At 50.0% G+C, this 12,040-nt stretch overlaps 1 protein-coding gene across 1 annotated transcript; it reads right to left on the reverse strand.

Annotated features, from left to right (window-relative positions):
* Positions 1-303: 303 nt before the first annotated feature.
* On the reverse strand, positions 304-10,994 carry EFCAB3 (EF-hand calcium binding domain 3). Its single transcript, XM_042836052.1, is given in 23 exon segments — positions 304-570; positions 1,111-1,230; positions 1,321-1,505; positions 2,670-2,860; positions 3,156-3,282; positions 3,589-3,660; positions 4,025-4,168; positions 4,671-4,744; positions 4,847-4,949; positions 5,448-5,540; positions 5,624-5,689; positions 6,296-6,367; positions 6,830-6,931; positions 7,033-7,098; positions 7,662-7,788; positions 7,914-7,987; positions 8,316-8,420; positions 9,032-9,091; positions 9,601-9,708; positions 10,029-10,108; positions 10,195-10,382; positions 10,541-10,640; positions 10,744-10,994. Coding segments are annotated over 23 exon segments (2,775 nt in total).
* Positions 10,995-12,040: the final 1,046 nt, after the last annotated feature.

Here is a 12,040-nt window from a genome sequence, read left to right on the forward strand (position 1 = left end):
CTCCCCTCCCCTGACAGCTTCGTGCCGTTCCCTCGGGCTCCGTCGCTGTCGCGGAGCCCCTTCGTGTCTCTAAAGTCCTCCTCCGGACTCCTTAAGAGTCCTTAAAGTGAAGTGTGCAACCTATGCCCGGTGCTCATTGTGAGGCTGTGCTGCAGAACAGTGCAGTCCCTTCCCTTGGCCAGCTAGCTCTCTGTGCTGGACAGGATAACAACAATAATCCCACCTTTCCCAGCTTTTATTTCACATTTTGAATGCCAGGAGGAAGGGTGACAGCAAGTCCGATCCAAACCAGCCTCCAGTGCCCTAAAACAGCCACTTCTTCCACGGTGGCTGCCTGGCGGCTGGCGGGAAGCAGCAATGCCGGCCATCCTGTGCCTGCAGCTCCTCAGCTGTCACCAGCTCTCTGCACGCGTTCCAGGACCAGGAGTACGTGGAGAAAATGTAGTGGAAGCGCTTGCTGCCTGTCTGCTGTCCGATCTGAGCCCCATTGATCTTCTGCCACAGCTTGAGCAGGCTGGCCTGCTTGCGGAGAGCCAGGTTGCGCCTGTAGCGTTGGGCCAGCTGTGCATCCTGATGGAGGGGAAAGGAATTTAGAGGGCAGAATCCAATGCAGGAACTATGCAGCTCAGCCCCCACCGCAGGCATATGGCACAGATGTGCGTACAAGGCTAGAAAGCACTTCAGTGCCATGCCAGAATGCAGTGGAGGCAGGTTGTAACTAATTCACACTGATGATTAACTATAATAAACCAGGCTATTACTATACCTCTGGTTTCATTTTTCCTTGTGCTTAGGACAAAATTGCTTGTTACTACCCACTTCTAGTTAAAGTGTTCGCCAGTCTATTAGTATATAGGTTACATGAGTCCAATTCTGGAGTAACTGCTTTACGCACATTACCAAGGTAACACCCTGCTCTGAGTTATATACTATCTGCAGTCCCCGCCTCCTTGCTACTCTACCTAAGTGTTGCTACCAAGTATCATTCCATATTTCTACGATCTATTTCCATATCTTTGCTACCAGGGTGTAACTGAATGCCACAGCAGAGAAGGGTGAGGAAATGTGAAGTGAGTGAGCGCAGAGCACGGGGCTGGACTTCACACTCACACATGGTTGTGCCTTGCCCTTGCTGGCTGTTGGTGGGTGACGTCGTTTGTTTGGGTGCTCTGAGTTGATGGCAGGGGAGCATTTCTTCTTGCTGCTCTGAGCAGAAGCCTTGGCTGCAGTCTGATCAAATAAAACATAGGTTTTAAGGCTTCTCCTCAGGCTTCCTTTGGTACTCTTGCGTGTAGCTGAAGCACCACCCATGTCTCTCACCTTCTGAACCTGTTTTTTCTTACAGCTGAAGTGGGTCTCCTTTGAAGGTACCAGCTCTTTCTTTCTCTGCTTTGTCTGCTTTTGCATGTCTTTTTTTGGCTTCACCAGTGTCTTTGCATCTTGTTTAGAAATCAGTGGGAAGACAGGTACCTGAGCATAGGGGCTCTCTGAATTGGACGCTTTTTCTGGTAACGGAAAATAAGAACAAGAGTCACTGACAGTGTAGCCACAGCCAGATGCCCCTTGGTTTTGCTCCTCTGACCAGGGAAGGGCTAGGTAGGTCCCAGATTCCTCACACTTCTGAAACACGAATCTAGTCAACCACCAGAAATGCCTCTGGGGGACAATTCCTTTCTCCCTAGGAGACTCTAGAGCAGAATACCAAGCGTTTGACTTTGCATCTTTCCCTGTGAGTCTTACTGGATGGATGGACTCCTAAGGTTTGCTCCAGCTGTCTTCTGTGATCCTCTTAGAAATTACTGCCTAGGCTTTAGGAGACATGGAGTCTTGGTGCCAGCCCTATTAATAAATTTATTGACAATCCAGATGAGGGGATTGAGTGCACCTTCAGTAAGCTTTCAGATAACATCCAATTGGGAGGAAGTGTTGAGGGTAGGAAGGCCCTGCAGAGGGATGTGGGCAGGCTGGATTTCTGGGCTGAGGCCACTGGGATGAGCTTCAGAGATCAAGTGCCAGGTCCTGCACTTTGCTCATGACAACCCCATGCAGTACTATAGGCTTGGGGCTCAGTGGCTGTAAAGCTGCAAGGAGGAAAGATTTTGAGGCATTAGTTCACAGCTGGCTGCACATGAGCCAGCAGTGTGTCTTGGTGGCCAAGAAGGCCAACAGCATACTGGCTTGTATCAGTAATAGCACAGCCAGCAGAGCAGGAGATGATTGTTCTTCTGTAATCAGCTCTGGTGAGGCCACATCTCACTGCTGTGTTCAGTTCTGGGCCCCTCACTACAAGAAAGACATTGAGGCCCTGGAGTGTGTGCAGAGAAGGGCAGCGGAGCTGTGAGGTGCGTGAGCACAAATCTTATGGGGAGCAGCTGAGGGAACTGGGACTGTTGAGCCTGAAGAAGCCTTATCAGTTTGCAACTACTAGAAAGAGGGATGCAGTGAGGTGGGGATCTGCTTCCTCTCCTAGGTAACAACAATATGTAACACCTGGAGGTGTTCAAGAACCGTGGAGATGTGACACTGAGGGACATGGTTGGTGGGCATAGTGGGGATGAATTGACAGCTGAACTTGGTGATCTTAGAGGTCTTTTCCAACCTTAATGATTCTATGAAACTTTTGCTAATATAGAACTGAATAGGGCTGAATGACAGCATGCAAGCCTTACCTCTGAGTTATTCCAAATAAACTGTTGCCTCTCTTTCCTTCATCAGTGAGATGCGGGCAGCACTTAGAAAGGAAGACAAAGGATAAACCAGAACTTTCCTGTTTTTGTTGCTCTTTTTGTGACTCACGGAGAAATCAGCATGTGTCCAGGCTTTCTCACTAGTGCAGTCCCTAAACTTCTGCTGGTAGTAACTAGAAGACAAAAGAGGGCACCGTTGACCAGTGAAGCACAGCCCAAGGCCTGCTCAGCATGGGATGCTGCACACTGACATACCTGGTAAGATATTTAAATGGTATTTACAACACCACCTTTGTAAGGTAGGTAGCAAAGCTATGCAGGTGCTTTTGGATGTCCAACTAGACATGGAGCAGTTCAGGAAATGTAGTCTTGGGCCCCTGTTATCTGTTTATCTAATTAGATAGCACGTAAATATCACAATGAAAGGGAGAACTTCCTTCTCTGACTTACAACACTAAGGAAGCTCACCTGGAAATCTGAAATAGAGTTCTCTGGGGCAGAGCTTCCAACTCCACCAGCTTCAGCAAGACTTTGAGGAGGAGGATTCCTCTGGCATCGACATGATCGAAGTTGCCTGAGTCGTTTTTGTCAGGGACTGGAGAGGAGGAGAGCAGTCAGAGCCACAGCTGAGCCTTGCCTTACCTTCAGGGGGAGCGGAGACCCCAGCAGACCCCAGCAAGATCTGCTCAGTGGGGATCCATCCCCATTTTCTGCTAAGTGCTGGTTGGATGTCCAGCAGGGAGGATGAGTTCTTGTGGCTTTTCATTAGCCGTAATGCTGGCCACAGTGCTGATTTCTTGCTCAGTACCAATTAGAATGAGGTAATTCAGGTATCTCTGGATAAGTGAGAGTTTTGCTGGAGAGCAGCAACATGTACCTAGGTAGGGTATTTCTTACTTACATATTGTCTGGATAAAACAATTCTTGTCAGTAATGAAGGTCAGAAAGTCGGAGAAATTCATTGCTTTGTCTCCTGCAAACAAGTGGCATCTATGTTAGCAAAGCAGATTTTTGCCAGAATGAAAAGTTAGGGTGAGCAGCTCAGAGCTGGCACTGCAGAACGACTTGCTTACTAAAAACTAAGGGCAGGACTAAAAGCTTTTAAAGCTTTCACATGTCACAGGGCTGTGGAGCATGCATGAGGGAGTCTGTAACAGCAGTGCAACACACATTCATGAAGGATAGAGTCACTAGTGAGTGCTAAAGCACAACAACTCCAGCACAGCCCTCTGCCTTAAAGTACATTTCAGTACAGCAATGCCCAGGAATGGCAAGGCACAGGGAGAGGGGCCACTTTACATGCACAGTACAATCCATGAATGTTCTGATGCACTCACCATCAGCATCTGCACACACCAGCTTCTTGTGTGCCTCTTGCCCATCAAAGCTAATTCCCACCTGCTTAGCAAGCACCTCCAGGTTCTGAAGGTTAATATTGCCATCCAGGTCTTTGGGGAAGAAGTTGAAAGCATCGGAGAATGCTGCAGGCAGGCAGGGAGAGGATAGCAGGTTAAACAGGGTTGGGGGGGAAGGCTCTACCTGTCTTATGTTCTTTGAACAATACAATGAACTATATTCAACAGGGATTTGAACAGGTTGTTCCTTGCTGCCAGTGCCAATGCATCTACCTCTAAATGGCTGCTGACAGTGTAGGAGAGCTGGGGAATCTGGGGAGAGGAAGGGTAAGGTGGTATTTAATGTGTGGGGCTGGGTGAGGTGCTTGGTTTAGTTCCAGCTCTGTTCTCTTGAGATTCAGCTGTCCCTCTTCCAGAAAGTGTATTGATGGTTTTCTGCATCAATCCACAGCTGCTGGGCTCCCACATCCGAGGGACACAGGATTGTCCCTTCCTTTGTGCACCCCACAGTGTGGTTATTGTGTAAGGAAGATCATGCAGTGCTGCAGGACCCATTTAAAGGTCCAACCACTCCTGTTGGTGCTGGCAACATGTCTCCTGGTGGGAGCACATAATGAGGTAACATTACCTTTCTGCTGTTTCTTTGTCATGTTCTGCACTGCTTCACTCTCAACTCTTGTCTGAGGGGTCTCTGTGAGTTCACTGCCATGCACAGAATGACAAAGAGAGATGGACAGAGTGGCAGCTGAAGCACAATTGTACAACAAGCAACAGCATATTCCCTGTTTCCACCTTCATGCTCACCTGGCTGTATCTGTTTCGAGGGGATTTAACACCTTCTTCTTTGGTGGAAGCTCTGTTGCTACACAGGTTTGGGGAACATGGCCAGGAGCAAGAGCAGCTTTCTCTGGATGTGGAAAGACACAAATAAACAGAGTTTCATGGGCTTCCCTCTCACCAGCATTCACATCTTCAACATCCCAAGGAGAGCTGGAAGGACCCCATGATGACACTTCTCCCTGTTTTGTGCTACGGCAGCACTAACTCACTGTGTCCTTCTGGCCATGGGCAGCAGAACACCCAGCAAGGGAAATCCTATGTCTTCCAGCATCCCCTGTTCCCTGCTGCAACACCTTCCCTAACCTGAATTCTTTCTTCTTGACACTTAAGTCTTTGATTTCCTATCCCACCACAGTGGGTACAGAGCACGACTTATACCCCCTACATCCCCTTGCCTTTCCCTTCAGAGCAGTCACTGTGTGGGACAACTTGGTGTCTCCCCACACCTGTAGAAGCTATTTTATCTTTTTTTCCTCTCTCTGCCTCTTGTACATCGTGCTTCATGGTAGCCAGAGGCTGACAAGTCACAGAGGGGAACTGTCACCAGTATTTCTGATTCACTGACCATCCACTTGTGCCTCTTCCGGCTCCTCCGGGATTGAGTGGACACTCAGGGCAGCCAGGACGGAACCCTCACGACTGACATCATCATTGTCCTCTATGAAAACAAACCAAAAAAAGCCTCCTTGAGCACTGTCACTGCCATGACAGTGGCAGTGAAGGAAAGGCAGAGATCCTCACCATTCACAGCAGGATCCAGCTCCTCTGCAGGGTCAGAGCCCTGACTATCCCTGAAATCTGTGTCCTCTGTAACAAGAAAGTGTTAGAAACCGATATTTTTAACACCATCTTAATCATATTAGGAAGGTGCCGCTGCCTTCCGTGCACACCCAGGGCATGGAGGGAGATGAGTTAAATAAGAACCATGTTATTAATATCATTTGCCTTTCTCCAGCTGTCCTCCAGAGAATTTAAAATCTTTTCAGCACATTAGTGAAATTAATCTTGCCTGCTCACAGGGAGGAGAAAAGCCCTGCCATCACTGCTAGGAGGGGGAAGCAGAGCGTATGAGGTGGCTCACAGATAAACCAGGCCTGTGCAGCACAGGAGAGTTGCAGCAAGAAGGGGAACAGAGGCCAGAGTGTCAGGTAAATCTTTGCAGCCCACTCTACATCTGTGCTTTCCCACCTTTGTGGCTCAGGAGTTACAACACTGACTTTGCTGTGGGCAGCAGCATGCCATTGGAAATGCACTGCAGCTGCTGGTCTGTCTGCCTCTCCCTGTACAGCTTTGTTACCAGCAGATTTGCAGCTCATTAAAACATGTGGCCACAGAGTTTTCTTTTGAAGGACTCTTGTCTGATCCTGTTTGTTGTTATGTGGCAGCAGATTCTGTTATGGGGATCTTGCTCACCTTCTCCCATGGGTGTTTGCTGGACCTTCCTCACCGCCTTCATGGATTTACTCAGATTCATGTTCACAGCACCTGGGGAGAGGAGAGTGGAAGTAACAGACGGCTATAACAGCAACAAGAATAAATTGGTGGAAATTATGGGCATCAGAGCACAGGTGCTGGACCACTGGCAGCTGCTGCATGAGCCAGGGGCTTTCCTATAATGTTGGTTGGAGATTTGTTGCTTCTAAATGAAGGCATGATAGAGTTCTTGGTGAGGGTTAAGCACTGGGAAGAGGGCAGCAGGATGGTAGTGGTAGAGGAGCAGTCACATCCCTCTCTAACAGACTTTTCTCCATTGTGTATTTCACAAGAGTAGGAACTCTGTATTATTGTAATACAATCAATTGTCTTGTATGTCTTGCATTAACATCACATCCTCATTGCTTGATAAGCACCAGTGAATGTATGCAGAGTGCTTTAAACTCAGCTGTTGGTTTCTAGAGATTTTTAGGCTTCCTGCAAAGGAAAAGGACATCAAAAGCTTGCTCTTACCTTCCATGTGTCTCAAGGCTTCATGCATCCGGCTCCTCAGGTGAACCTTGCTGTCTGTGGGGTCCAGGATGAAATCAAGGTCTTGAATGTTTTCCTCACCTCCTACAAGAGATGCTGGGCAATGTTTAAATGGAGCAGTGACTGGCTCTATGGGGATGTCTGAGCAATGACAGTGGCAGTGAAGGAAAGGCAGAGATCCTCACCATTCACAGCAGGATCCAGCTCCTCTGCAGGGTCAGAGCCCTGACTATCCCTGAAATCTGTGTCCTCTGTAACAAGAAAGTGTTAGAAACCTCCTCTCCATGCTGGCAGCCAGCGGAGAGAGACTTGGCAAAAAAATAAAGGTTATTATTATTATTATTAATAATAATAATAGAGACTCCTTTGCCTTTCACCTACCCTTTCCATCTGAGGATCTAAAGGACCTTAGCCACAATAATGCAATGAAACTCCCTCCCCTCCAGGCAGGGTGAGATGCTGAGGCCAAGAAAGATTAAATTCCCTCTCCATGGCCATTCATCACCCAATGATTCCCTCCACGCACTACACTGTACGTAACTCTCTCTAGACACAAAACCCCATTTCCTTTGATACACTGAGGAATGGTGTCTGTGTCATGCCAGGACACACAGAGCCACTCGTGCCAAATCATGCAAAGCAAAAATTTAACACAAGATTAAAGGGAAGCGTGGAGAATTTCACCTCTGCTGCGTGCAAGGCATATCCTATACCATGGCCATCTGCAGGCACCCAGCAGCCTCCCTGGGTGTCTGGTTTTCTGGCTGCAGGGGCTGTGCAGAAGCAGAAAACAAGGAAGGATACCAGTTCCCACCTGCAGTGTGTCTGATGATCTGCTGCAGCTCCTCTGTGGCTGAGATGACCTCACCAGTGCCCACACCGGAGATGGGGTCCTGACTGCTGGCTGCATCCCCTGGGGCATAAGGGGAGATGGAGCACGGCTAAAGGGGAAATACTCCTGAGGAAGGAGGGGCTGACAGACAGACAAGAGCTTTCAGGGAGGCTCTTGGCTGTTGCTTTAAGTTTTTCTACAAAAAAGGAAGTTGACGACACTGAGAACACTCACATCCACAAAGGGTTTGGTGATTTTAGAGCGTCTTGCCCCAAAACAGATTTCCAGATTTTTGGCCAGATAGTCATCTAGGTTGGAGATCCAGGCTTCCCCAGAGCACAGCATTCTCATTTCAAGCTAACCCTGACTCATTGCAGTCCTGGAGATACTGTAAAGGATAAATCCCAGAGCAACCTGGTCTGATCACACAGCTGACCCAGCTTGGAGCAGGAGATGGCACTAGAGACTTCCCAAGGTGCCTTCCAAGCTGCACTGTTCTATTATTTTGTGCTTTGGGAAATGTCAGTATGCTGACTATAAAAGTCAATTCCTCTCTCCTCTTTATCTCCAATTCTGAAGCTTTCTGCCTGGAAAACAATCCAAATCCTGAACACCCCGAAGTGCCGACACACTCACCATCCACACGCACACCCCCCAGCGCCTGCTGGTGATCAACGTCCAGTAAACGCATTTCCATAGGGGCTGGGTGAGGCTTCAGCTCTCCTACATGGACCTGCTTTCCTGCAACCAACAGGGAAATGTTTTTCATTTCAGAAACTTCCTAGACCTGGAAAACACACTTCTGGGTTGTGAATGGGACAGGATACACCTTAGACTAGCTGCATCAGAAGGAGCTTTGCTCATTTTTAGGTTTATTAAAAGACAACACGCTTCTGCTTGCTCCAATGATGAGCGTTAAGAAGTGGGAAGCGTCTGCCTGAGTGTGTACAGAGATCCCCATCTAGTGGTCTCCAACACCAACAGCCTCCACACAGCCCAAATGTGCAGGTTCAGCGGGGTTGGAGTTGTTATCACATCGGAAATGGCTTCTCCTGAGGAACCGTGAGCAACCTCCAGTCCCACTCCTTCTCCAGGAGCACCCAGCACAGCCACATGGCCCTGTTTTTGGGGTCACAGCAGCTGGTCCTCATGGTGCTAGGCCCTATCCTGCCAGCAGCCGTTCTCTTTGGCATTAAAGAGCAGGGAGATTAGCTAAACGTGGTCTTGTCTCGTGCCACAGCTCAATGAGAAATTGAGATTTTCTGCATTACAGGGGCTCAGCCCAGTGCATCCCTGTGTGGGATCCTGGCTGTGGCACGCAGGGTGGGTGGTGGCTGCTCTCTGCTGTGTACCTTCCTTGTGAGAGCTTCCGTCAGCCTCCAGAAGCAGGCTTGGTTTCACCTCTCTGCCTTCTGGAAAGGAAAGAGAAGTTTGGGGTTGGAGGATTCACGAAAGCACCTTCCTGCAGGTGATACAACAGAGAGCTGCAGCCTGGAGCAGCAGCTGAGGAGCATCTCGTGGCTACTGGAACTTGGGGCCAAAGGAGAAGTGGGTGCTGGTGGATGTGGCCACAGAGTAACATGGTCACATTTTTGTTACACCCATAGGACAACACCAGGCTGCCAGGATCGCCTGGGTACAGACCTGGATACACCTCCTGGAGGCAAATGACAAATATTAGCATTGTAAATATGTATCTAATTTCTACTGTAAATTTAAAGCTGAAGATTTTGAAACTGTGATCAAGATGAAGATGATGTGGAACAGCTGCCTGAGCCTGCAGACAGCGTGGAGGCTGAGGGGCCCAGAGCTTCACCTCTGGGAGATACCGTGTGTTCCATGTGTCCTAAAACACATCAGAGAAGGAAGGCAAGGCTGATGCACGTGTGTGTCTGGGTTAGGGCAGTGCCTCCATGCTCACCGTGAGCCTGAGTGTGTTTCAGCCCCTTCTGCATCTCCTCCTCTGCAGGGCAGATCCCCTGGCTGTCTCCCATGACAGTGCCTGGGCTGTGAACATCAGCCTCATACCCTGTGGGTGAAGGAGAAGTGAGGGTGGATGAACACCAGCATTAAGTTCTTCCATTTGAAACAGCCCTGAATCTTGTTTCTAAACAATGCTGGGTTCATTTCAGAGGGGCACACTGAAACCAACAGTTATAAAATCACAGAATCATTAAGGTTGGAAAAGACCTCTAAGATCATCAAGTCCTACAGTCAACCCATCAACACCATGCCCACTAACCATGTCCCTAAGTGCCACATCCACACATTCCTTGGATGCCTCCAGGACAGTGGCTCCACCACTTCCCTGGCATCTGGCTGAACTGAGTGAGGAGAACCAGGGGTTACCTTCCACCTCCAGCACAGCCTGGTCCTCCCATTCTTCCTCATCAGCGTTCATGCATGTGTTGGATGAGACCTTGCTCCTCCTACAGATGGAGATGCCCATATTGAGCTCCTGTCCCTGAGCCTTGGGATCCTGGGTCACCCAAGGGGCAGAGCTAGGCTGTATTACCTGTGCTGGGGTGTGACCTCGGGGGGGCTGGGAGTCCTGTGCCCCTCTGCCTGGGGAAAGATCTCCATGGCATTGCTGTCCCTTGAGGCTTGCAGTTGATCTTGGTTGCTGCTCATGTCTTTGCTTTTAATTTTCTTCTTGAGCCGAGTGCGCCGTTTGTTGAGTGATGCATCAAAGGACCGGGGGGTCTGAAGTGGGAAACAGCCATAGCATCAAATCCCAGAGAAAGAAACATGAGGCCTCAGCAGCTGCCAGAGCCATCCCAAGGCCAAGCCCTTGGCCCAGATACACCCCTGGGATTGTGGGACATTTGTAGGGGACGGGTTTGTGGTTTGCCCAGCCTCACCTGAATTGCTTTGTCCACTTTTGGCATGCCTGTCCTGCGCACCTCCTGCCTGGGTGGGTACGTCTCAGCCATCAGGATCATGCACTGCTGGGTAGATCTCCTGCCAGATGGGCACCATTCTGTCACCCTTCCCAGCCCATCAGGGAGCGTGAAGGAGCCCTATAACTTGGACAGGCACAGGCTCCATCCATCCCCTCACTTACTTGAAGGCCCTGCTAGCTATGGAGGTCCTGCTGGATGTGGAAGTTCTGCTGGATACAGAAATCCTGCTGGACACAGAGGTCCTGCTGGATTTGGAAGCTCTACTGGACACAGAGGTCCTGCTTGGTGTGGAGGACTTCTTGAGGGCCACCACATCTCTGGAGCTGGTAGCTTCCTCCAAGCCATCTTGGAGTGGCTGCTGCTGCTTGGTGGCTACAAGGCTGTCAGACTTCAGTGGCTTGTGGGGCTCCATCCCCTCCTTGGCTGACCCTGGTGTGAACAGAGGCACTTCAGGGCTCTGCTGGCATCCAGGTCACCCCTTTCCAGCCACCCCACCACTGGCTTACCCAGTGGTCAATTGATTACCCTGATAGCCTCAAGCATACTCAGGCAGTGTGCACCTGTCACTAAGCTCACTGCCTGGTGCCACCATTCTGCCTGATGTCACAGAATGCCTTAGACATTCCCTGGCTCAGCTCCATTGTGCCATTGAGCACCGGGTTCCAATGGGGAACATAAAACTTCATTAGACAGAGTGGCACAGGGATGGGAACAACGTTCAGGACCTGAGTACATGTGCATGTCCATCCCTCCAGCTGCTGCTTGCTGAGCCCTACACTATACCCATAGCACCCAGTGGGATCAGGCCCCCATGCAGCCACTCTTAGCTGGAAAGGCCCAGCCCTGACTCCCACCCAGCACATTTGGGGACATTGAGTGCTGCCCCAGAGCCTCCCCTTGGCCCCACTGTGTGGAATGTGGGTGTCCCATATCCCACATGGCAAACGGGAGCTGTCAGAACTCACTCTTCTGCCCCAGCTGGGGGCTGACCACTGAGATGATCCTACAGGATTCAGCCCCAGCATCCCCACAAGTCCAACTGTGCACCCTTCAGTGTGTTTTTCAGCATCTCGTGTACTCATAAAATGCTACTTTGGAAGGTGCCACCAGGTGTCCCTGCAGCCCTTTGCGAAGTAACGATGAGTGGGTGCCCAGGCAGCACACCCCTCCCAACTTACAGAACTTCACCCTAGCTGCCACCCACGGTGATCCTGCAGAAGTCTCAGCCCAGCTTCCCTCCTTCGGGGGCTTTTCCAGCACACTGAAGGACTTTCAGAGACCTGCAGAAGTATGGGAGTCGTTCATCTTGCAGTGAAGAGTGGAAAATGCCAGAACTCCAGGATGCATTAGGCTTGGAGCTGCCCTGTGACCCAAAAAGCCTCCTGGAGAGAGGGAGAGAGCCATCCATCCATCCATCCATCCATCCATCCATCCATCCATCCATCCATCCATCCATCC

This window comes from Centrocercus urophasianus, unplaced genomic scaffold, assembly GCF_019232065.1.
Source record: "Centrocercus urophasianus isolate 14NV4802_14NV808 unplaced genomic scaffold, USGS_Curo_1.0 seq_57, whole genome shotgun sequence".
Taxonomy (NCBI): Eukaryota; Metazoa; Chordata; class Aves; order Galliformes; family Phasianidae; genus Centrocercus; species Centrocercus urophasianus.